This window comes from Peromyscus leucopus, chromosome 22 (assembly GCF_004664715.2).
Source record: "Peromyscus leucopus breed LL Stock chromosome 22, UCI_PerLeu_2.1, whole genome shotgun sequence".
Classification (NCBI taxonomy): Eukaryota; Metazoa; Chordata; class Mammalia; order Rodentia; family Cricetidae; genus Peromyscus; species Peromyscus leucopus.
Window position 1 is genome coordinate 40,747,276 of NC_051081.1, and position 23,184 is coordinate 40,770,459.

A 23,184-nucleotide genomic window follows, 5' to 3' on the forward strand; every position below is an offset into this window, starting at 1 on the left:
ATTTTGTCATGCTCCTTTAGTCAGAATTGTCACAGCTTTAATATAAGTGTGAGGGAAATCAAAACAGAGGACGTGCCTGGCTGTCCAAGGGTTCAGTGGTTGAGTGCAGCAAATAGGGAAAGGCCCCAGACATGAGCTACCTTGAGCTGCCTCTGGAGCTTCTTTCATGGCTCAAGGGGTCACCATGGGCCTGGATCAAGGGTCCCAGTAATGCTTGTCACACAGCATCAGACAGCTTTATAAGAGGCACTAGGAAGACCACAGTGGCCATCACGTGGCTAACTGGAACACACAGGCAGAACCACTGGGAAACAGATCTCACCCACTAGTGACCAATTTTTGTCTCCAGTGCTTTCCTCCTCATCTTCCTCCTTCTACGTTGGAGACAAGGTCTTGCCATGTAGTTCAAGATGGTCTCCAAGTACACAGCTGGTGCCCAGGGAGGCCAGAAGAAGGGTGTCAGATCCTCTTCATGACAGACTGTCATGAACTGACATGTGGGTGGTGGAGATTGGCTGTGGATCCCTGGTCCTAGGAAGAGCAGCTAGTGCTCTTAACCACTGGGCCATCTTTCCAGCCTCTGTAATTATTAAAGATTCAGTCTCCTGAAACCGGATTCTTTCTTCTTTCTAAAGTGCAATGACAAAGTACTGTTTCCCCTTAACAGTGAGTCTAGCTTAGGCCAACTGCTCACATTGTATCCTTGCCCACAGCACACAGACATCAGACCAGACACAGTAGGAACTGCAGGTAAAACATTTATTATAAATATCATTAGGTGATTAGATGGGGAACAGGAATGAGGCATCAGGGTCGTTAAAGTAGAGTTTGGAAGACACAGAGTAGTAATTTCTGGAAGCAATCAATGAATGCAGTTTTGTTCCGGTAGGTCTGATTTAACAGCACTTGTTTCTGTTCACTGATTTTCCACCACGGATTGGACCTGTCCTCTAACCAAGGTCCTCAGAGCATGAATCCTGGCTTCCCAGTTGGCTCTCCAGAAGGCCTCGGTGTGCAGATGCCAGTGAGGACTTGTGTGTAGCACCAACCCTTACTGTGTAGCTAACGGTCTTCTCCATGGTCTAAGAGCCCTCCTTGTCTGGAGTTTGGCTTTTCCCCTCTGAGAAGATAGAGCTCAGATGCAGAAGCCATACAAAGGACTAGAACTTTCTTCACGTACCAATGAGCGGGTGGCACATAACAACCAAATCTTCCATCAGCATCTTAGGTTTGTGAGAGGAAGGACCACCTCACTGCCCCTGAGGAATGATACAGCTATGGGAGCTTTTCTCTAGAAGAAAATGGAATGTTTCCAATTGGGCATCAGCTGTCACTAAAGACAGTGGGGTTTCCTGGACTCTGGGATCTTAGGATTGAGTCAATTAAGGGAAGGCAGCTGGTCCTCCACTTCTCAGTCAAGAATACACTTTCAGAGGTGAAGTAATTCAAAATTTAATGGAATACTTCTGTTCATGTGCAAAAAAATTTCTTTCCAATTAATAAAGCTTAGGCAACTGGGGAATAAATTTATGTTAATGTTTTACTGAACAATTTAAAACATCTTTCCAAAAAGTATGTACTAGATTTTTCAAAAGCGAAGAATCATAGGGTAGCATAAGGCATCATGAAGGCATCAGTTCACAGCTTCCTGTCCATGGAGCTTCACTGGAGGAATCACAGTGATGAGCCACTCCACGGCCATACCCACTTGATGTGGACAGTCCGTCCCTCCCTTCTTGTTCTAGAGGAGCCTGCAAGGACCTGGCATTTTAGGGCTCAGGTGGAGCCTGCTGGCCATCTGGCCATCTGGCAGCAGGTCAGAGTCAGGATCCTTCAGCAACTCTGTCTAGTTAGTTGATAATGTCGGGCAACCTTGATTCTTGGTTTACTGCAGCAGGAGCAGGAAGACATGCTGATGACCTCAGCCAAGACCCATACAACATCTGACTTGATTTCCCCCATCCCTGAAGGGAAACCAAGCTCACTGCCAGCATCTCTGCTCATTCCTCCCTGCAGCTGGAAGATCAAAGGTGCTCTTCTCAGTCTTACACATTTTACAAACCTCACTGTACACTTCGCACTCATGGGTGGGTTTTCATTTTCTAGTCAGTGTTTCATAATTTCATCCAGGACAATCTATTCTAAAGTAAGGATTCACTTGGAATCACCTATATTTAGATTGTCTAGGGCTTGTCGGGAACCTATTGGGCAAAATGCACTGTACAGCGCTGTCAGGCTTCTTGTCAAAAGAAGAATCTTTGTGGAGATCACTGTGGAGATCCTGAGTCAGGGAACATGTGGAATGAGTCATCAACTGTGTTCACTTTAGTCTTAGCACAGGGAGCTGGTAGTCTGTAAGCAAAAGGGTCTCATGTTTCCTTTTCAAGCATTAAGATTAAACATTCACAATCAGAACACACCTACAGCTCCCATGTATCAGCTGTAGGTACGTCTTCCCAGGGCCAGTTTTTATATTTTGGGCAGTTTATGGTTCATCCAATCAGCAACTATGGCAGCCACCTCCTGGCTGAAACCAAGGACAAAAGCATGGGATATTCCTTTCTCACAGAGTCGGATGTCGCCTTCTGGAAAATCTTTCTTCATGTCTTCATAGTACTTTACTGGACACCAGCCATCTGTCGTACCATAGTAAAACGTCAGCTGAAAGACAAGAAACAGCATTTTATTGTCCCCTCCCAATGTCACCTGACCCCTGTGGACTGCAGTGCTTGGAGGGAGCACCTGTGCCCGACTCCGCCCACTGGTCCTAAGGTCCCTTCCAGAGCCCTTAGAGACCACGGGATGCATTAAGGACGTGTGAGGGGAAGACACCCATCAGGAGACTGTGGGGCAGACTCCTCTAACCCACAGAGAGAAGGTCTGACAAGGTCATGTGCACTGAGGCTGGAGTGGACATGGGAGAGCAGAGGGGAGGGGAGGGGACAGTTAAGATGATACAGTCAATGGCAGAGTGGTGGCCACACACGGACTGTTTTCACACAGCCCTCTGGTGGGCCCAGGTCCATTCGCACAGGCAGCGCGCACCTCTGGCTGAGGCAGGCTAAGCAGAAGATGGGGGCAGAGCTAGGGTGGAAAGCTCCTTCCTGAGAGCGCTCCGCCCCCTTTGTAAGCCCCATGGTAGCCCGGGCCAGAGGCAGAGGCAACACCACCTTGCCCCTCCAGAGCTGCCCACCTTCTTCCAAAGGCTGCAGCCCACGTGCTCTGTTTGTGAACAACTGCAGGCCCCTGTGGACCCAGAGCGATATTCAGATTCTATCCGGAAGCAGCACATAACAGCTGTTTCCAAAAGCCTGGGTCAGAGATGGTCACGGCAGTTTAGAATTTCCCTTCGAAGTGAGTTTTCAATGAAAATGTCAAGTTTAGAACCAAACACTCATTCACTTGTCTATGAGGAGACATGTATCTCCTGATGGTTTAGAACAAGGACAGAATAAGGGAACGCGGACCTTCTCATTATTCAGATACACCAGGTACCTGGTCAGGCACAGCAGACCCCGCAGGCGCCCACACAAATCTGGAGCGGCCACGTGTACGGTTGACTTTCTTCCCTTGGCTTCCTCTAGTCCACAGCTCACCTAATGCCCCTCCTCCCTGCCTCTATTCCCATTATATTCAATGGCTCCTCTGTCTCCAACCTTTAACTTGAAATGGCCAAGCATCCAACTTCAGACGGCTTCTTCCTTTATATTACAGACTTCCAGAGGAGGCCACCATGCATGCTCACAGCTCCAACTCTAGGCCTGCCATGCCCAAACCAAAATTGAGCCCAGACTCCTCTTTATAAGTTTCATAGCATACATCTGGGCTTGTATTTGCTTGGATATTCCACAGGTGTCTCATATACAAGTACCAACCACCTCCCACAACCTGGGGCTCTTCCCATCCTCCCTCACCACCAAATCTAGACCAAGGGCAACAGTCTCAGATTCCTTCAACCCATCTGCTAACATCCCACCTGCACTAAGGGCCTTTGAGTCTTCCTCCTGAATCATTTCATCCCCAACCCCACTGCATTCATTGTTCTAAAACCTACAAACAGACATGGCACCTAAAATGTACTGTTTACCAATTTTCTTCCAACACTTCCCTGAAATTATCCCTCAAGTGGGGTGATCTTACCATATTTGTTAGGATAACTCATACATACAGGAATATCTGAATGGGCTGTTGGCGGCTGGTTCTGATTGGGCAGTGGCTATATCATGTCGTCAAATATTTGTAATATCCTCTAGTTGAGTGTTTCACAGCCTAATGCAGTGACCTTTTAATACAGTCCCTCATGTTCTGATGATGCCAACCATAAAATTATTTTCATTGCTACTATGGAACTGTAACTTTGCTACTTTTAAGAATCTTAATGTAAATGTCTGTGTTTTCCATTGGTCCTAGGCTACCCCTGTGCAAGGGTGGTTTCTGCCCCAAATGTGTTGTGACCCACAGGTAGAGAATGGCTGCTCCTGATGCTGTCCCCTGTTCATGACTTGATCAGTGCCCGAAACCACACATCATGTACCCAGCTACTTTCCCAAATGGGGCTTTTAACTTGGAGTCCACATAGATCCAGTGTTTGGGAGTATAAACTGGCCATTTACCCCTAACTATAATGTAATATTTCTTTCAATTATACAGACACAAAGCCACTATATTATTAATACATATTTGTTCAAATCATAGTAAACTCACTGTAGCTGAGGAAAAACAGATTGACACTCATTACTGCAAACTCACAGTAGTAACTTTGTTATTATATCGTTAATTATATTTAATTTTTAATTATATGTGTGTGCATGTGTCTGCCTGTGTGTCTACACACATAAGTGGAATTGCACAGAGGCTTGAGGTATCAGAACCCCTGGACCTGGAGATACAGCAGTTGTGGGTTGCCTGATGTGGATGCATGAACTGAACCTGGGTCCTCTGCAAGAACAGTGCCCACTGCTAACCACTGAGCCATCTCTCCAGCACCTGTTATTACCTCTTCCTCTTCAATGTGTTAATAAAGGTGCCCGTGTACTGGATCACAAATTAATTTTAGAGTATGTTGTTGACTGTATTTCAATATCATCCATATCCTATAAAAGCTTCCTGACTGATCTGTCTTTCCACCCACCCAGCTAGTACCCATTCACTGATGGTTCACCAGAGACTCTGAATTGTGCTGGACCCTCAGATGAAAATCAGTCCTCTTCCGTGGGTGGGGCGAGAGGAAGGCTGTGCATTCACACCGTGTGTGACAAATGTGATATTCTAACTCTGAACAGGGAGCCAGGGGAGCCACGGGATGCTGCAGCTGGGGAAACTTCCTGGAGATGACAGTGAGAGCCGAGTTCCAGGAAAGGTGGAGTTAGCCCGGGGAAGAGACAGTGCAGCCTCTGATGTCAGCATCGCGCTACACTCCGCTGGAAGCAACTATGATGCGGTATTTTCATCGGAAAGGGAAGCAACTCTTTACTGTCGGAGACTGAAAACCAGCACAGCTGTCCAGGACTGGGAATCCATTCTGAAGCTCCTGCAAGGAAGACAGCTGGCCCCGACTTCTCAGAGTTCAATTGGTCAGTTTCCCTAAATATATTCACACCTCTCTTTGTGTGAGCAATGGAAATCAACAGAAGAAATCTAATTGTGACTTTAAAGCCGAAGCCAGCCGATCAAGGTAGAAGAAGGGTCTAGGAAGCTTTCGGCACGATGTGGTAGACACCGTTTTTAGACTAGTTTTCGCATGGATTCTTGGCTAGATGGTACAAAAATACTCTTTATGTAGTGGTTTGAGTTGAATAGTAGCAAGTTTTTGCATCAACGATGGTTCAGAAACTTCACGCTGGGCAGTGGGAATAGGCACGAAGGTTCTGAGTACCTCTGCCTCAGCGGAAATGGGAGAAGGCATCCTTGAACACAGCATCCAAGGCAGAGCCATTTGCAGTCTCAGGAACTGGCTTTTGGCTTTGACTAAAACAGCAGTTCTCAACCTGGGGGTTGGGACACCTTTGGAGTCAAAGGACCCTTTCACAGAGGTCACCTAAGACTATCAGAAACCACAGATATTTATATAACACCTCATAACAGTGGCAAAATTACAGTCATGAAGTAGCAATGCAAAGAATTTTGTGGTTGGGGTCCCCACAACATGAGGAACTTCACTAAAGGGTCACAGCGTTAGGAAGGCTGAGAGCCACTGGAAGAAACGATCTCTGGAATCGGGGAGACAATGCCCACCTTCCTAGAACTGTGTGTCCAGTTAACTCCCCTCATGTTCCTAAGCTGACGGGACATACTATGTTGAGTCACCTTTATCAAAATTAAGTTGTACCACGTTTCCTCCCAATTTCATTTCATAACAGGAAGTTGCCATCCACTTCCTGTCTGTATTTGCTCAGGAATGCTGGGGACCAGGGACCACCCTAGCTGAGTGGAGAGCTGCTCTTTGGCTGGTGAAGGCATTTCTTGACCTCACGGTAAGGGAGCTGCAGTGAGACAGTTATGGACCTGCACACCAGCAGGACCAGCGACACCGGACCAGACTTCTATTCTACCATGCACTTGATGTTGTCGCCTTAGAAACACACTTATTCCCTGGAGCCTGAGAGCTTCTTCCTGAGCCTGTGTTAACATCAACCTTGAAATGTTGACCACCAGCATGCTCCCAGGTTTCTCCTGAGAAAGTGTCAGGAAACATCCAGCCCTGGCAGTTGCCATGAGCAGACCTTTACCTGGGAATGGTTACACGTGCATATGGGTTTAACTTAGCACAGGATAAGTTAGCCGCCTCTCTGACCTCTTTCTGAGCACAGCGGACACACAGGATCCAGAATGAGAAGTATTTTACAGCAGCTGGCTTCCCCAGGTGGCAGGACCGCCTCTAACGTGACAGCCCACTCACTCCCCAAGTGTGAAGTTTGGAAGTGAGTGTCTGCCAGTCTTATTATAAAGCAGGAGGTGAATTGTTTTTACAAACTTCCAACCTGGAGAACTTAAATGCATTCTGGAAACAGACTCGTTTATAATTTAACTACAAAAGAAAATGCTGTTTTCTGGTAATTTCATACCCTCAATGCTGGAAGTATTTCAGAGCCCTGGAGAGTAAGTAGGTCCTCCTTGTCCAACCTTCTCCAGTGAGCTAGGAACAGCTTCCTCTTGAGTCAACATTTCTATCTCTAGACAACTGCTGCTTAGGAAATATGAAGACCACCAATATGATGATCATATGATGATGTAAATATGACGATATAAACCAACAGATAATAACATTTTCCCAGGTACTGCTGGAGTGAATATTTTTAATACAAGGAAATCTTTTCTAAGCAACAGATATAATGCTTGCTTTCAGAAAGCTGTGTTGGGGGTTAGAGAACTATGAATCACCACTGTGGACAAGCTTCAGTCTAATGTCTCACAGTTAAGAAGAGATCCTCACTGCAGGGCGCTACCCAGGATTTGACGTGCAGGTCCTATCAGAGTGCGTCATCCGTCAGGGATCATTCTACTGTCCCCAGCAGATGTCAGTGTTCCACACCAGCTGTAAAGTTCTAGGTCAGTGTCGTCTCCAGAGGCATACAGCAAGGCACACATGCACTTCAAGAAACTTCTAGTAACGGTGTTAAAGAGTCTGAAGGACTGAGTAAAATTACTGTAGATGTATATTAAACATATTTACTACAATACATCTAAACTATTTCAACATGTAATCAATATATTAATGACATAATGTTTCTCTGCCTATGTTGAGGTTGAACTCAGTCCTGGACAATACCACTCAAACTTTCTACCACTGATCTGCATCCTGAGCACCAGGTACTAATGTCCTGAAAGTCAATGTGCACTTAACTTATGAAACATCTCAATTTAAACACATAGCACTTCTGGTGTGTGGGTGTGGGAGGTTAAAAGTGCAGCTCTGGGCTGGGGTGAAGTTCAGCGCAGGTCATGTGCCTTCAGCATGTGCAAGGGCCTACGTTTGATGGAACTGAAGCAACTGAACAAAAACAGTGCAGACCTGGGCTGGAGAGTTGGCTCAGATGTTTAGAGCACTGGCTGCACCTCCAGAGGTCACGGGTTCAATTCCCAGCACACATACAGCAGCTCACAACCATCTGTAACTCCATTTCCAGGGTATCTGCAACTCTCTCTACAGACATACGTGCAGGCAAAACACCAATGCACATAAAATAAATAAATATCTAAAACAAACAAACAAAACCCAGCGCTGATCTACCCGCTGCAGGATGACACAGAGAGATGATGTCCCAGAAGTGCCACTGCTATCTACGTATTAGGACCTTTGGGCATATTCTAAACCAGGGTGGCTTTAGAGCTTCGGATATTATTAGCATTTCCAAATGTAGTGTGAGTGAGTCTAGCATTTGCAGGTATCACACATGTCCTGATAGCTCAGAAAGCTGCTTTTTATGTGAGAACAAGACAGCCCTGTGTGTTGGAGAATGAGAAAGCCAGGTTTCCTGTTCATTAGGTCACATGCAAGGTTAGCTCCTCTCCACTGTTTGAATTGTTACACTTCAATAGAACTCATTTATTCTACAGTGCTATTGAGACTTCTCAGCTTAATACATTATTAAAAGCATGGATTTTTTAAAATCAATTTAACAAAACAAGTGGCAAAATAAACTTCTGTAGCTGTAATCAGCTTTACTTTCTCCATATAACTTTCAAGGGTAACAGAACCTCGTCTAAATCTACGAAGGCTCAACGCCTTCAGTTCTTAGCCAGTTCTAGCCTCGTGCCCTCAGTCAGTGTTTCTACCCATCAACTGACGTGCCTGCAGCCTCAAAGTGGTTACCTTAGGTAAATGTTCCTTTATGATTTCATCATCTCTCTTCCGCACTTGTATCATTTCTTGGCTCCCAAGGTAGGCAGCATTAGCTTCATTAAAAAACAAAGAAACAAACAGTTAAACACTTAGAATATACAGAAGAGACACAAATATCAAATATAATTTCAACAAATTCATGCTTCCTTCTTCTAGAGGCCAAGTGCTATGTGATGTTAGGAATGGGGGTCTAAAAGATGTACATGAGCTCTCTGGCAGGCTGGCAAAGGCAAGGTGTGTTTGCAGAGGACATGTCTCCAAGGTTTAGCTGACCCTGGGAGAGGCAGCCGACCCTGGCCAGCAAGGCCCCACGATACCAATGCATCACAGGTCACAAGAGCATGACCAACACCCTTCGGGCAAGTGAGAAGAACCCCTCCTGTATTCTCCCCCAACCCCATGACAGCCTGGGAACATCAAACGATAAAAGCAGAGAATTGTAAAATTCACTTCACTGGTTTCTCTTTTCTCAGAACCTCTGCTTTTCGCTGTCCAGCACCCAGTGTCTTAACAACTTCTGCTTTCACATTTTGTTTGTTTTTTTTTTCAGTTGTTTTAGGCCAGAGGGCAAATGAAGTCCATCTTACTCATCTCAGGAGTGGAGGAGCTAGGTGAAGTTATTGCCATTGGAAATGAAAATCCACTTGAGATTTTCCCAATGGAGGGGTTTGGAAACAAGCAATTGAAACACGTTGGCTGCCACTTTTACAACTCAGAAGGCTTCATTAACAGATGACACTTTCTGTCTCTGGAAACATCTAGAAACATGACACCCCTCAGATTTCATCAAAGGAAGACTTTGTAACTCCGTATACAGATTAAATTCAGAAATCATTTTGACTAACACTGGCTTAAGTTTAGATACTTCCTGGCTACAAGATTTTGTCAAAATACCAACTACAAGGCACCGAGTCACAATTTTGTACTACAGAGAAGTAGAATTCAAGTCACACTTATGAGACCTTGGGAGGCCCCTCCTTGGCTGCCATGTAGGGGTTAGGCCCTCTTACAGCCCTCATAAGAGCTTTATCAGTAAGCACCCAACATTTTCAGGTGGCCTTTCTACTATAGTCCCAGGCTGGAGTGTTATGAAGATGGAGGGTATGGAATCAAAGCTCCTATTCCCAGAAACCCATACTCTGTAGGTCAGGGACAGACTCTTCAGTGAACAACACGCCCTTCCTCTGCAAGCCACCCCAACAAAGTCTCAATTCCCAGGTGTTTACTCTCTGGAAACACCGACAGAGCATCCCAGCATCATCCCCTTCCTCCTCTTGACATCACCCAGGGCTATTAGGTACCAGACAAGAGACCACCCAGAGACTTTAGATATTATAACAGGCAATCCTAGATCTCCCCAGCCAGGTGCCCAGCCCGCCTCATCCCATCCTCCATGAAATCTACAACACAGGCTCTGGGTCATCTGTCCCTTCTGCCTCCTGACCTAAAAGGGTGCCTCCTTGTGTGGACCTGTCTGGTGTGGCATGTCCCCACCACTGGGAGCTGTAGGCAATCTCCTCTCCTCTCAAAGGCAGCTGTCTGCATGTCCATCCTCCTCCATAACTGATTGACACAACTCTAAAAGCATTCTGCATCGAGGAGGAGGGCCTCCGGGAAGGTGAGCGCAGGGGCTTTGGCAGAGCAGAGCAGTGGAGAAGAGAGAACTCCAGTGACTGAAAGCTCCAGAGATCGACAAGGGTCACCCTTGAGTTCTAGCTGAGCACTGACCAGCACAGTCATGTGACAGACAGTCAGAATTCATGGAATGAAACTTCAGAAGGGATTGCAGGAACAATCCTTGAACTGGATACTGTTTCTTCCAAGCAGGGGAAAAACTCTTAATGAACAACACAAGATCTAGAGGACTCAGGGTGGCCTTTGGAAACGTCTAGTACAAGGACAGTGGAAATGAGAGCATTAAGGATGACACAGGAAAACAGTGGTTTACTTAGGCTTCATTAAGGCCTAAATACAGGTGCACAAAGGTTCACAAGGAGCGCAATGCTCTATTTTCTTTGTTATGACCTCCTTCAGAAATGTCTCATCTTCAAGTGTCCAGGAGAAAGGCTGAAGGGTTCAGGGCAGCTGAGAGAGGGCGGATGGCCCAGGACCAATAGGGCACTGACATCATAGCACAGTGTCGCTGGGTTTCCCAAGTGCTCAAAGCCTGCAACAAAGGCTGCATTCTGTACAAATGTGGCCTGTCCTGAAGCTGTCCACATGGCCAGGCTCAGTCACCTCTGTTCTGTAACTGACCTAGGTCTGACTTCCTCTAAGTATCACTCACGTCCTGTTCTTCTGACAGCAGACACTGGGACACACTCACACGGCCCCCACTGCCTCTCCACTCCACTGGTAACTTACAGGCAGGGGCTGTGCCTCATCCATTACTCTATCCAGTGCTTTGCTTGCAGCAGGTATAAGAAAAGAGTTAAGTGACATAAATGGGAAGAGACTGAGGGAGACGGTGCTTGGCTAGATGCTTTTGGAGGGGTGCGGAGGAGAAGCCTGCCTCTTCATCTAAAGTGGTCCCTGATCTGCCATCACTGTGCAGGCCAAGGATGGAGGCTGACACACCCGGAGAAGCTAAGCAGGTCCACAGTGGGTGAAGAAGCACAGGTAAGAGGGGTCTAAGTGTTTCTGTGGACATCGGCCATGAACTTGTAACTCCCAGGGATGAGGCAAGGGAAGAAAGACCACAATAAACTAATGATGCAAGGTTCTAAAGAGATCCACCAAAACCTTCTGAGCAGAATGGACATCAGTTGTGCAGCTCTTTGGAGACGTGTGATCTGAGCCACCAGTAGGGTTTACAGTAACGTGTCCTGGAATTGTTTGGTTTTGCAATCACTCTGGAGAATAAAGATGGTTGGTCCTGAAGCGAAAGGAATTACTGAAAATGGGCCCAGTCTAATCAGGGCAGGGGAACTGTGGAGGTAGAACATTTACTGTGTGTGGGTATATGTACTGTTCTGCACAATGTGATTATTCCGGCCCAGTGCAGTGGTACACAACTGCAATTCCAGTATACAGGAGGCTGGGGTAGAAGACTGAGAGTCTGGGGCTAGCCTTGAACACTTGACAGTCCCTGTTTCCCAAAACAGAACACACAAGGCCACTGCCAATCATTACCATCACCAACACTATGACTGTTCTTCGTGGTCTCTTGTGACTGAGGTACTACTCTAGTTACCCCAAGCATCTTTTAAAAGGTAAATAGATCCTTTATGTTCACATCACTCATGTTTACAGGAGGGAATTTCTGGTGTTCCTTACAAGACTCATTTGGGCAGAAGAGTTCCTATGCAACCTCCTCCTTAGGAGAAGGGTGACTGGGGAGTTGTGAGCATTAATAAAAATCAAAGGGTAAAAACTTACATTTTAAACTCTCTTCACAATGTAAACCATCATAATCATGGGAACAGAGGGGCTCTGCGACAGACAGGTGCACTGTGGTAAGTTATCAAGAGGGCTAGCCTGATCAAACGGATGTTCTTAGTCTGAGGCTATCACACTAGGACGGATCAGCCGTGGTCAAGGGGAGTGTTGTGAACTGGCTGAGTGAGGCATTAGGAAGGAGGTTAGCTCTATGAACTTCCGGTCTCAGGATCAGCCCTGGGTGGGGATGTGGCAGGTGTGATGTAATCATCCTGAAACCAACAGGAATGAACCCATTCCCTTTAATTCTTCTCCTGAAACTCAAAGTCAAAATCAATGACTTCAACTTCCTTACACGGAGGGATGAAGCTTCTAATCTACAGGAAGAGGACTGTGGGAGACACCTTTCTTTCTAGGCAGGTGTCAGTCTTTTTTCCCGTTCTTGCTCTTCTCTCTGTCAGTGCTGGAGAGGAGGGTGTAGGAGCTGTCACATGACCATGGGATTCTGACCCGGAGAAAAGCCCGCTAAGGACAGCAGAATGAGAACACTGGAGTGTCCACATGCCCGACAGCTGTGGGGATGGGGTGCTGCTTATTTCTGCACGGTGGGTGCAGCTCTCTCTTGGTGCATGGGACAAACAGCTTCCTATCTGCTGTGGCCACGGGGATTGAACTTTCTGTTAACAGTAGTCCATCTCACTCCAACCTGTAAAAAACAAAGCTGGGACAAATCTCTGAATTTCCTGGGTATTTTGTTCGGAGCAAAGGGGATGCGGTGCTTAACCCTAGCAGGGGAGAAGGGAGGCACCATTCTTCATCTAGATGCGCAGGAGGTTTCCCTCAATCAGGCACAAGTGCCATGGATTACAAAGAGCTCTTGTAGCTTTGATCAGAAAATCTAATTTAGCTGTCTTAGTGGGAAGACCATGTCTCATGAAACGGAAGCCCATCCACTCCAGGGAAAATATGTAGTGCCAAACATTCCAGAGTTGAAATTAATGGGGGGAAATCCATGTATAGTCTTTAAGAACAACATCTGAGACAATCTAGTTACAATCTAATTGCCCCATGGTTGCAGAGGTAATGCTTACACTGTATGCTAATTGAGTCAGGGCCGCTCTCTAGCTGGGAAGTGACATTTTTCTCCCTCCCACTGGAGAAGAACTCTAATGCCACAGAACTGGGCCTGCGAGAGGAAGGGTGGGGACGTGATGGAGCAGAGGTGCCCTCTTTGCCAAGGGGTGGCAGCACCTGAAATGACTGGGCACTTTGGTTCATGAAGTTTCTGAGCCTATAACAACAAAAACGTGAGCACAAACTGAAGGACACAGAAGGATGTCCTATCTGGACAGGGCAGGATTTACAGTCTCCCACTTGGACTAGCCAACTTCCTGCATTTGTCTCCATGAGATTTCTCCTGGAGCACAGACATTACATAACACACACACACACACACACACACACACACACACACCACGGCGGCCTGCAGTCCAACCAGCAAGTTAAAGGTCGTCCTCTGAAGGGCAACTGGACCGTGGACTTATGTAGCTGGACCAAAAGGAGCACTGGGAATGATTTCTGACCTGATCTTCTGTTAATTCTTCTTAACTACACCACTGAGGTGGCCCCTGGGAATACTGGTTACCAGTATTCCAGGGCATGAGATGTGGCTGGGCCCCCTAACCACCATTAGGCTGAGGACATCTCTTGAGAGCATCCCCCTTTCAGGAAGTTGCCAAAGGTGTGGCCGGACAGGGGCAGCTTCTGTGATGATTGTTGCAAGATGAGGCAGTGGGTCTGGAGAGCCAGAGGAGAAAATACATGTGCTGGTTGTGATATCTGAGACATTGGTCAATGTTACCAGATTGAACTAAATTAAATATCCAGGCAGAGATGAGCCAAGGACCAGAAAAGATAAGAAGCAGTTCTTGCTTCCTTTCCCTGTAACCACAGTTACACAGACTGGGAAAACCGAGACCACTGAAGGACTCATTCCTTGATATTGTTAGTTCAGATCCAGAGCCAAGGAATTGGAAGACCAGATGAAGCAGGCAGATCAGCAGCAAGAGGGCCGTGTACACATATACATCTGTCTGCACGTTGGTCCTCTGAAGAGATGACGAATGTTCACTCTGGTTTTAAGGTCTATTTTGAAAATGGTGAGTCTACTATGGCTGTGGGGAAAAGCCTGCAACAATGTGCGTGGAAGGCTCTGGTTGGCCGTGTCAAGAACGGGAATGCGTACTGGGGTTAAACTGTCTTGCAGCTGAGACTGCTGGAGGATGTGGCTAGAGGCCAATCTCTACAACTGCAATGGAGGTTCCTTCCTTACTGGTGACTGCAGGGGGGATGTTTCTCTAGGAAGGTATTTATAACTCTCATGTAGAAAAGACTAAAAAGTATCTTTACATAAGCACTTGCTTAAACAAAAAATAAGTGATTGTATATGTATTGTATATTCACTTGACATACAGCTATCATTTCATTATTATACTTAAAGATTAGATACATAATTGAAAAACAAAATGTCTTATGTTCCATATCCTGATCTGATGCCCTCTTCTGGTCAGCATGGTGCACAGACGTACGTGCAAGCAAACACCCATATAAAAAATAAATAAATAAAAACTTAAGTAATTTATAAATACTAACAAGTCATTATTATCCAAAAGTACAGATTAGAAAATCTAATCGCCGGCATATTCTCAAAGTATATATAGCAAAGATTACAGTACTAAAATATATTAGCATGATGATATTTACTCTCTCATAACTTAAACTCTTCTAAATTGACTTAAAGATTAAGCATCAAGATGTAACCCGTGCACTCTGTGGGGCCATTGTGGCAGACACTGAACTACTGGCCACCTCTGGATGCCTGGGAGGACTCCACACATGCTGTGCACTATGCTTGGCACAGCTCACCATGCTGTAGCCACAGTGCAGAACCAGGAGCTGAAGGGAACATTAAAGCTGCATGAGGCAGTGCTGGAGAGATGGCTCAGAGGTTAAGAGCACTGGCTGTTGTTCTTCCAGAGGTCCCGAGTTCAATTCCCAGCAACCACATGGTGGCTCACAACCATCTACAATGAGATCTGGTGCCCTCTTCTGGCCTGCAGGCCAAACACTCACTGTATACATAATAAATAAATAAATGTTTAAAAACAAAACAACAAAAAACTCCCTGTTTTTCACACAAACTCCCTTTACTCAATCTCAAGTTCTATTCTTAGATTTGTTTGGGGTAGAAAAAGTCAAATAGATAACTGTCTGATATTCATCAACATTCCAAGATTATTCTGTCAACAGTCCCTTAGAGGACAACAGACACACACCTTTGAAAAACATGCTTACAAGTCGGGTGGTGGTGCATGCCTTTAATCCCAGCACTTGGGAGGCAGAGCCAGGCGGATCTCCATGAATTTGAGGCCAGCCTGGGCTACAGAGTTAGCTCCAGGAAAGGCACCAAAGCTACACAGAGAAACCCTGTCTCAACAAACAAACAAAAACCCCAAAACAAACAAACAAACAAACAAACAAAAACCATGCTTACCCAGGCAGAATGGCTGAAGAAGGTTCTTCAAAGGAATTTCGCCGGTAGTAAAGCTCAGTCTTTCAAGGGCTTTTCTGGTTATGAAGGACCTTATTATTTCAGGACACGGTTTAAGTACTAAGTAGCTGGTAGCATAGAGCGCATACCGAAACCAGCACAAAAGCGGAGTGGCAATCCGGCCATTGGGCGTCTCCGCCATGCGCTCAATCGTGGGAAACAGCAGGAAGGTGTGGATGACCTACAAGAAAGAAACACACTTGGATGAGAGGTTTCTTACGGACTAGCCCACACATTGGCTGTTCTTCCTAGACTCTCCTGGCAGTGAGCAGGCCTAGGACACCACTAGAGATGTGGCCAGACCCAACTAAAGCCAAGTGTATTCTCACACCTCGACCAGTCTGGAGAGGACCTAAGCTCATTCCTGGAGGCACTGGGGCTAAGTGCCAGAAGGAGGAGGAATGACGGACACTTCCTAGATCACCATGGTAATTCACCATTCCCTTGAAGGATTACTGTAGGAACGATACACTGACTTAACTTTGATGGTACCCAAGACAGCAGGGCCACCTGAAAGGCTCCATTGCTATCGGCATTTCTTTTATTGATTAGACTTGGAGATAGCTCCCTTTTGGAAAGCTCTTCTATTCCTAAATCTAACAGCCAAGAATAGTCATCAACAGAACCACATATGTTCCCAACAATGGATTGGACCAGAAAGGTGGGTTTCTCCTAACTTCAATCTTAACTTTATCTCAAGGATAAAAACATCAAAACAGCTCAATCAGAAAAACAGGCAATATATCCAAATAGTTCTGTGCATGAAAATGAGCATGCCTAAAACCATTTTAAATCAAATAGCATTTACCACGTGGTTATTATTGAAATATATGAAAATGATCTCTATAAAAGTTCAGAAAAGCCAAAATAGTTATGCACAATCTATTAACATGAATACAAATGGGCTACCTCAATAATTGTAAAGGATCAAAGAACAGGAAAATGAGAACAGAAGCTATTGATTTAAGTTTTTGCAGCGGTATTTTTATTTTGTATGTATGGGTGTTTTGCTTCCACGTAGGTCTGTCCACCATGTGTACTCAGAAGCAAGAAGAGGATGTTGGATCCCCTGGGAATAGAATTGGAGACAGTTGTGAGCTATTATGTGGGTGCTAGGGGAGAACTCAGGCTCCCCTAAAGAGCAAGCAGTGTTCTTAACCAATGTGCAAGTCTCCAGCTCCATCCATTAATTCTTTCATAGATTTGAAAATTTATTTATTTAGTGTGTGTGTGTGTGTGTGTGTGTGTGTGTGTGTGTGTGTGTGTGTACACATGTATGCCATAGTGCACATCTGGGAATTAGAGACAATTTGTGGGAGTCAGTTCACTCCTTCCACTGTGGCCTTAGGATGTCCAGCTTGGCACCAGTCCTGGGCTTATGTGGAAACACTTTAAGGTAAACATAACACACACACAGGTAGGCACGTCACATATAAATGTGCAGCACAGCAGGTCACTGTAAAGTGAACAGGGAGCCTGGGAGGATGCAGAGCCCAAGCCTGCCGTGGGTCTCCAGTCACGAGGCTTCAAGTCAACATCCATCACCTCCCAATGGCAGCTCTTCCTCTGGCTCCCATCAGCGCTCACCCTCCCTTCACAACCAAGATCCTCTGCGTAATGAAGTCTGTGGACCACAGCACACTCGAGTGTTCCTTCTTTATTCAGCTCACGTTTACAAACCATCCTTGCTGACCTCAGCTTCGCTAACGTTCCACCGCACAAACGCACACACGTCCTTCATTTTACCGATAGTTGTCTGAGTGGTGTGCGATCTTTGTTCAGATCTTACTTTCTGATCCGGTGTATTCTGACTGAAGAACACAACACGAAGAACATAACACTGTTCTTGCAAGGGCAGGTCCTGAGGACTCTCCTCAGCTGTTTTTGTCTGAGAGTGGTTACTTTTCCTAACCTTGGAAGGATAGCCCTCACAGGGCAGAGATTCCAGACTGGTGTTTTTATTTTTTCTTTCTTTTTTCCTCCTCGACACTAAATATGTCACATCTTCTCTCTTCCTGTCTGTGTGGATTCCATGAAGTTGGAAATGATTCCTGCCTTCGCTTCTCTGTGAGAAACACGATTGTTTTTTCTCCTTGTCTCTCTGGATTTCAGCATTTTGACTTACTGTAGTTGGGAAACGCATGCCTAACTAGGGTGTTCAAGGGAGGTGTAAATCCAGTGTGGTGTCTCCTGAGGTCCCTGCCTCCCTTGTGGGATGTCTGACATGAATTTAGTTGTTATCTTTCACATTACTTTCTGTTTCTTTCTCCCCAAGGTATTCCTGTTACTCTTGTTACATCTTCTGTAGAGTCCCACAGTCTTCCTGTACTAACTTTTCCTGGTTCTCTTTGCTTTCTGACTTTAAAGGTTTCTACTGAGATATCCTCAAGCTCAGAAATTCTTACCGTGCTCAAGTTACTCACGAACCTAACGAAGGCCATCTTCAACTCCGTTACAGTAGTTTTGATGGGCAGTATCCCCACAGCTCAAAGGAGTCCCCTCTCTGCTCATGTTGGCCACTTGTTCTATTTGAACTTTTAATGTGTTCGTCACAGCTGCTCAAAATTCCTGACCTGAAAATCCTCACATCCCTGCATACACGGGGTTATTGCTTACTCCACTTCTCAAGTTGTGCCTTTTTTACTCAGCATGTCTTGTAATATTTTTTTTTTTCTTGTTAGCTAGACACCCGGGGGAAATTAGCTGCTGCAATGATGGTGTTAGAAACTCAGTATTCTTGTGTAGTTCACATGGAGCTTTGTCTCTCTATGTGTCAGAAGTACAAGCGGATAATTCTATAACATCTTCTGTGAGAGCCTGGTTGAGCCCTTAGGTGAGTCATTTCAAAATTATATGGTCCCCACACGTCTGAGACCTTGTGCATATTTTAAACTTCACAGTGTTCTACTCCGAGCCTTCAGGAATTAGTCAAGCACTGTGCAGCTTTCCTACCACGGCACTGGCTCCCACCAGGGTGTCAACTTGTGACTCTCCACTCGGCTAAGCTGTCACACCTTGTACACCCCCATCTTTCCCTCTGATCTTTGGTGGCCCTCAGGCCTGCCTGGCTCTACAAGGGATCTGGGCATCTGAACTCGGCCCTCACGCACGCATGGCAAGGGCTCTGCCTGACGGGTCATCTCCCCAGATCCCTCTCGATTTTTAGATAGCGGTTGTGTGAAATTGTTCCTGAAGAAAGAGAATCAGCATCTTCTCACCCATACAGGGCATCAAGGACAGAAATGATCCACCCAATGGGTTTACCTGCAGTTACTTTCAGGACTAGCAGCAACTTATGGGTGGCTACACTGTTATTAAAAAAAAGAAAAAGAAACTCTTTCCCAGCAACTGTTAATTGTTACTCCCTAGGGAGGGGGTGGGACTTTGTGAGCCCCTCCCCTGCCCTATGATGGAAAGTTAATGAGCTCAATTCTGTACAAATATCCTTCCAGTAATTACAGCTGCATACTGTTCAACAAGACAATGGCCACATGGTGTCTAGAGGATCATGTGCCACAATAGCTACCCTGGCATATCCTCAGTGATACAACTTTCTGGCTTTGAGGTGTATGTCCCTGGTGATTAGTGATGTTGAACGCATTTTCAGACATGTGTTGCCAATGGTATTTCTCTTTTGAAGACATATCTAATCAAGTTTTTGATCTTTCCTAATTGAGTTTGGTTTTCTCTTTTCAAAAAATTTTTATATATTAACCGTTGTTTATGGTGTTTGTGGGGGGAGCATGCACACACGAAGTGCACACACATACATTACAGCATCTGGGAGGGGGCTGGTTCTTTCCGTCCACCATGTGGGACTCGGGGATCCACCTCAGGCTGTCAGGCTTGTGAGCCCATGCCGCCGTTACCCAAGAAGCCATCGTGCCCACCTGGTCTCTTCTTTTCCAGTTACTGTTCTCTCACTGTGTGTGTGTGTGTGTGTGTGTGTGTGTGTGTGTGTGTGTGTGTGTGTTTAAGAAATTCATCTGCAAGGCCAGCCTGGGCTACCCAGTGAGTCCCAGGAAAGGTGCAAAGCTACACAGAGAAACCCTGTCTCGAAAAATAAAAAAAAAATTAAAAAAAAAAAAGAAATTCATCTGTAACTTGGAATCAAGAATTTGTTTTTCATTCAAACTGTTTCTTTATAATGAATTAGACATGCTGCTCCTTATCTTCTCTGCAGTGTAGTCCCAAGCCTTTGGCTGTCTTACAGCAGTTGTGGGTCTGTTCTCTGATTTCAGATATCAATGAATGTTTGACCATTTCCTTCATGCATTTATGTCTCTTTCTGTGTGAAATCAATGCAATTTCTCCTGTGTGTGTGTGGGTGAGTTTCCTGAGAGGTGGGTTTCTGTCTCTTTTTCATCTTCTGCTGTGGCCAGTTCCTTTCTCATGGTAACCTGTTGGATGACATTGCCCAAATGCCAAATTTGGTCAGGTGTGCCCTGGAATGCTCCCTTTGTGTCTCTCGCTAATATGGAACAGAGATGTGAGAGTGAAAACTGAGGAAGATTTTTCTTTCTAGTCATATCTTGTTTTTTCTTGCTCCTATCTCTCAGCTAAATATTCAGCTATTTCCTGTAGACCTTTTCTTCCACCACAATAGTTGAGATATTTTGTTTCATTTCGGTCACTACAAATGAGCTTCTCTGGCTTTCCTCCTCTGTCCAGTATAAATGTATTGTTCCTAGAGTTCCTGTATGGCCTGGATGATGAGGAAAAATGCTTTGGGGAGGGGCAGGGGACACGAGCTTTTTCAGACAACTTGAAATGCTGCTTTGGTAGCAATACATTGGAAATGCTTCCAAATGCTTCTTGAGCAAAATGCAGCATTTCGGCCACAATATAATCTGAGATTCTGAAACTCACACAGACACTCCATTTTGTAAAATTTCTCATGTTATAATGCAAGGATTTGCCATGTTACTTCAACACCAAGCAGCATGCTTTAGGAGTCTGAGCGGTGAAACTAATGAAAAATCTTTCAGGAATCGGAACGGTGTTATATTAACCAATGATTTTCCACCTCCCAATTCAGAGTTCCATTTTTTAGGTAATTCTAATGTCACGAGTCCTTTGATCCTGAAAGTGATAGAGATGCTGTGTTAGACTTAGGGAGACTTAACAGATTTCAAATGGGCGGCGGGTCTATGCAAAGCAGTCTCCCTCATAGTGAGACAGGAATGGCTCTCCTCTGTCCTGTGCAGGTTTCCCAGGTGGGGAGCTACCTCCCCTTCACATCTTGCAAGAAGAGTTCACCTCCAGGCCAACGAGCAAGGTGCTTGGTAGCAGCTGAGGCAGGAAAAGAGTGATGGAGAAACTGAAATCTCAGTTGCTAGGTCCTGGGGTGACAATCTGGTAAGGAAGCCAGGCTGGCCACAGCTATGGCCACACAGGCTCTTCTTGGACAGTCAGTGTTCTTCATAATCCTCGGGTAGACTTCTGTGTGCAGGTAAGGAGGGCTGGGCTGTCACTTTCTTTTCTCATCTGTGTCTAAGTTCCTTGGTACATGAAGACTTTGCTGAGTTGCAGAGCATGGGCCCTTCCCCACTATCGAGAAGGGTTAGTAAAATAACACAATTGTATATTCTCTGAATATTCATTAGATCTCATCAGTGAAGCTATCTGGGTCTTAATTTTTATTTTCTAGAAAAGTATGGACTATTGATTTATTCAATTTATTTAATAGTTCAAGTTTATCCAAGATATTTCTTCTCGAATTTGCTTTCATATATTCCCCCCTGGGCTTTCGTCCATTTTATTTGAATCTCCAAATTCACTCGCATAAGGTTATTTATAACATCCTGTTTTATACTTCAATCTCGGCACTACTAGCAATGATATCACTACTCACATTTCTATATTGCCTATAGTGCCTGAAGGAGCACACTTTTGTAACTATAAAGCAAGTCACTTCATTTTTAGTTAACTTTTTCTCTTGGGGCTTATTTTGTATAGTATTACCCAGCTAAAACAGCTTTCTCTTGGCAAATATTTCAAGATAAGACTTTTCCTATTCTTTTATTTTCTACATTTCTATACAGGACATGGCTGGAATTTTCCTCTATTGAATCTCACAATTTAGTGAGAATACATTTTCATCTAAAGTTACTGTTAATGTTTTATGTATGAACCCAAGGTACACAGGTCCCTTCTCCCAGCCCACCTTTAGGCTATCTCCATATTTCTTTATCTTTCTTATCACATTTTAATAGATAAAGGTAATATAAATCTATAAACACACCAGGGCCACACCTTAAGAATGGAAAACAAAAACTACACAATCAGCCAACCATGCAGACAAATCATCTGAGAGAAATATAACATCCTTTCATGATAAAATTTCACGAGTTAGGTGCAGAAGGAATGCGTCTCACAACAATGGCCATACATGATATCCCTGGGGCTAACATCCTACTCCATGGCAGGGAGTTGGAAGCTTTCCCCACACGGAACAAGACAACACTACTGGAGATCCTTCCCAAGGAAATTAGGTTCAAGAAATAGGTCTGTAAACCAGAAAGAAAGGAGTGAAACCACTGTGGACAGTAAGATGCATATGGAAAATCCTAAGGGCACACTGAAAATCTGTTTGAACGAAAAAAATAGTTTAGTAAAGTTGCAGGATAAGGACAAGAAAATAACACTTAAAGAAAATTGGCAATGTTTCCATATGGCAGCAACAAACTTCTCCCTAAAAGGTATCAGGAAAGCAATTCCATTTTTTAATTTAAGAATGAGTTTAGTTTAGTCAGTAGGGCTGGAGACATGGCTCAGCAGTTTAAAGTATCTACTGCTTGTCCAGAGGACCAGAGTTCAGATCCCAGCATCCATGTCAGGTGGCTCACATCCAACTTCAACTCCACCCTCCAGAGATCTGACACCCTCTTCTGGCTACTGCTGGTACTGCAAGCATGTGTACCTCCTCTCCTATCCCCCATCACATAAACATAATCAAAAATAAAAATCTGTAAAAAGAATTAATATAACCAAAGATCTGTATACTCTGATGTATAAAATACTGAAGAAACTGAATATATGAATAATGAAATTGATCCCATGTTCATGATTTAGAAGTCTTCTATGTCCATACTACCTAGCATAATCTACAGATCAATGCAATTTCCACCGAAGTTACAAAGGTGTTTTTCACAGTTATAAAACCTGAACTGTGCACAGATCTACAGAAGACTCCAAATATCCAAACCAATCTTTAAGAAAAAGAACAAAGCTGGAGGCATCACATCAACTGATATCAACATACACTACAAAGCTATAGTCATCTAAACAGGATGGTAATGGCATAGAAGTTAATCAGGGCAATTAAACAAAGTATGGCCAAAGGACAATACAC

At 44.9% G+C, this 23,184-nt stretch overlaps 1 protein-coding gene across 2 annotated transcripts in view; it reads right to left on the reverse strand.

Annotated features, from left to right (window-relative positions):
• Positions 1-745: 745 nt before the first annotated feature.
• Ldah (lipid droplet associated hydrolase) overlaps positions 746-23,184 on the reverse strand; it is a 74,906-nt gene continuing 52,467 nt past the window's right edge. For both annotated transcript variants that reach the window (XM_028867605.1, XM_037198135.1), the window contains exons 5-7: positions 15,774-16,011; positions 8,813-8,895; positions 746-2,661 (exon numbers count right to left, since the gene is read on the reverse strand). In XM_028867605.1, the coding sequence (XP_028723438.1) occupies positions 2,470-2,661; positions 8,813-8,895; positions 15,774-16,011 (513 nt within the window). In that variant the 3' untranslated portion in view covers positions 746-2,469. The remainder of the gene's footprint in view (positions 2,662-8,812; positions 8,896-15,773; positions 16,012-23,184) is intronic.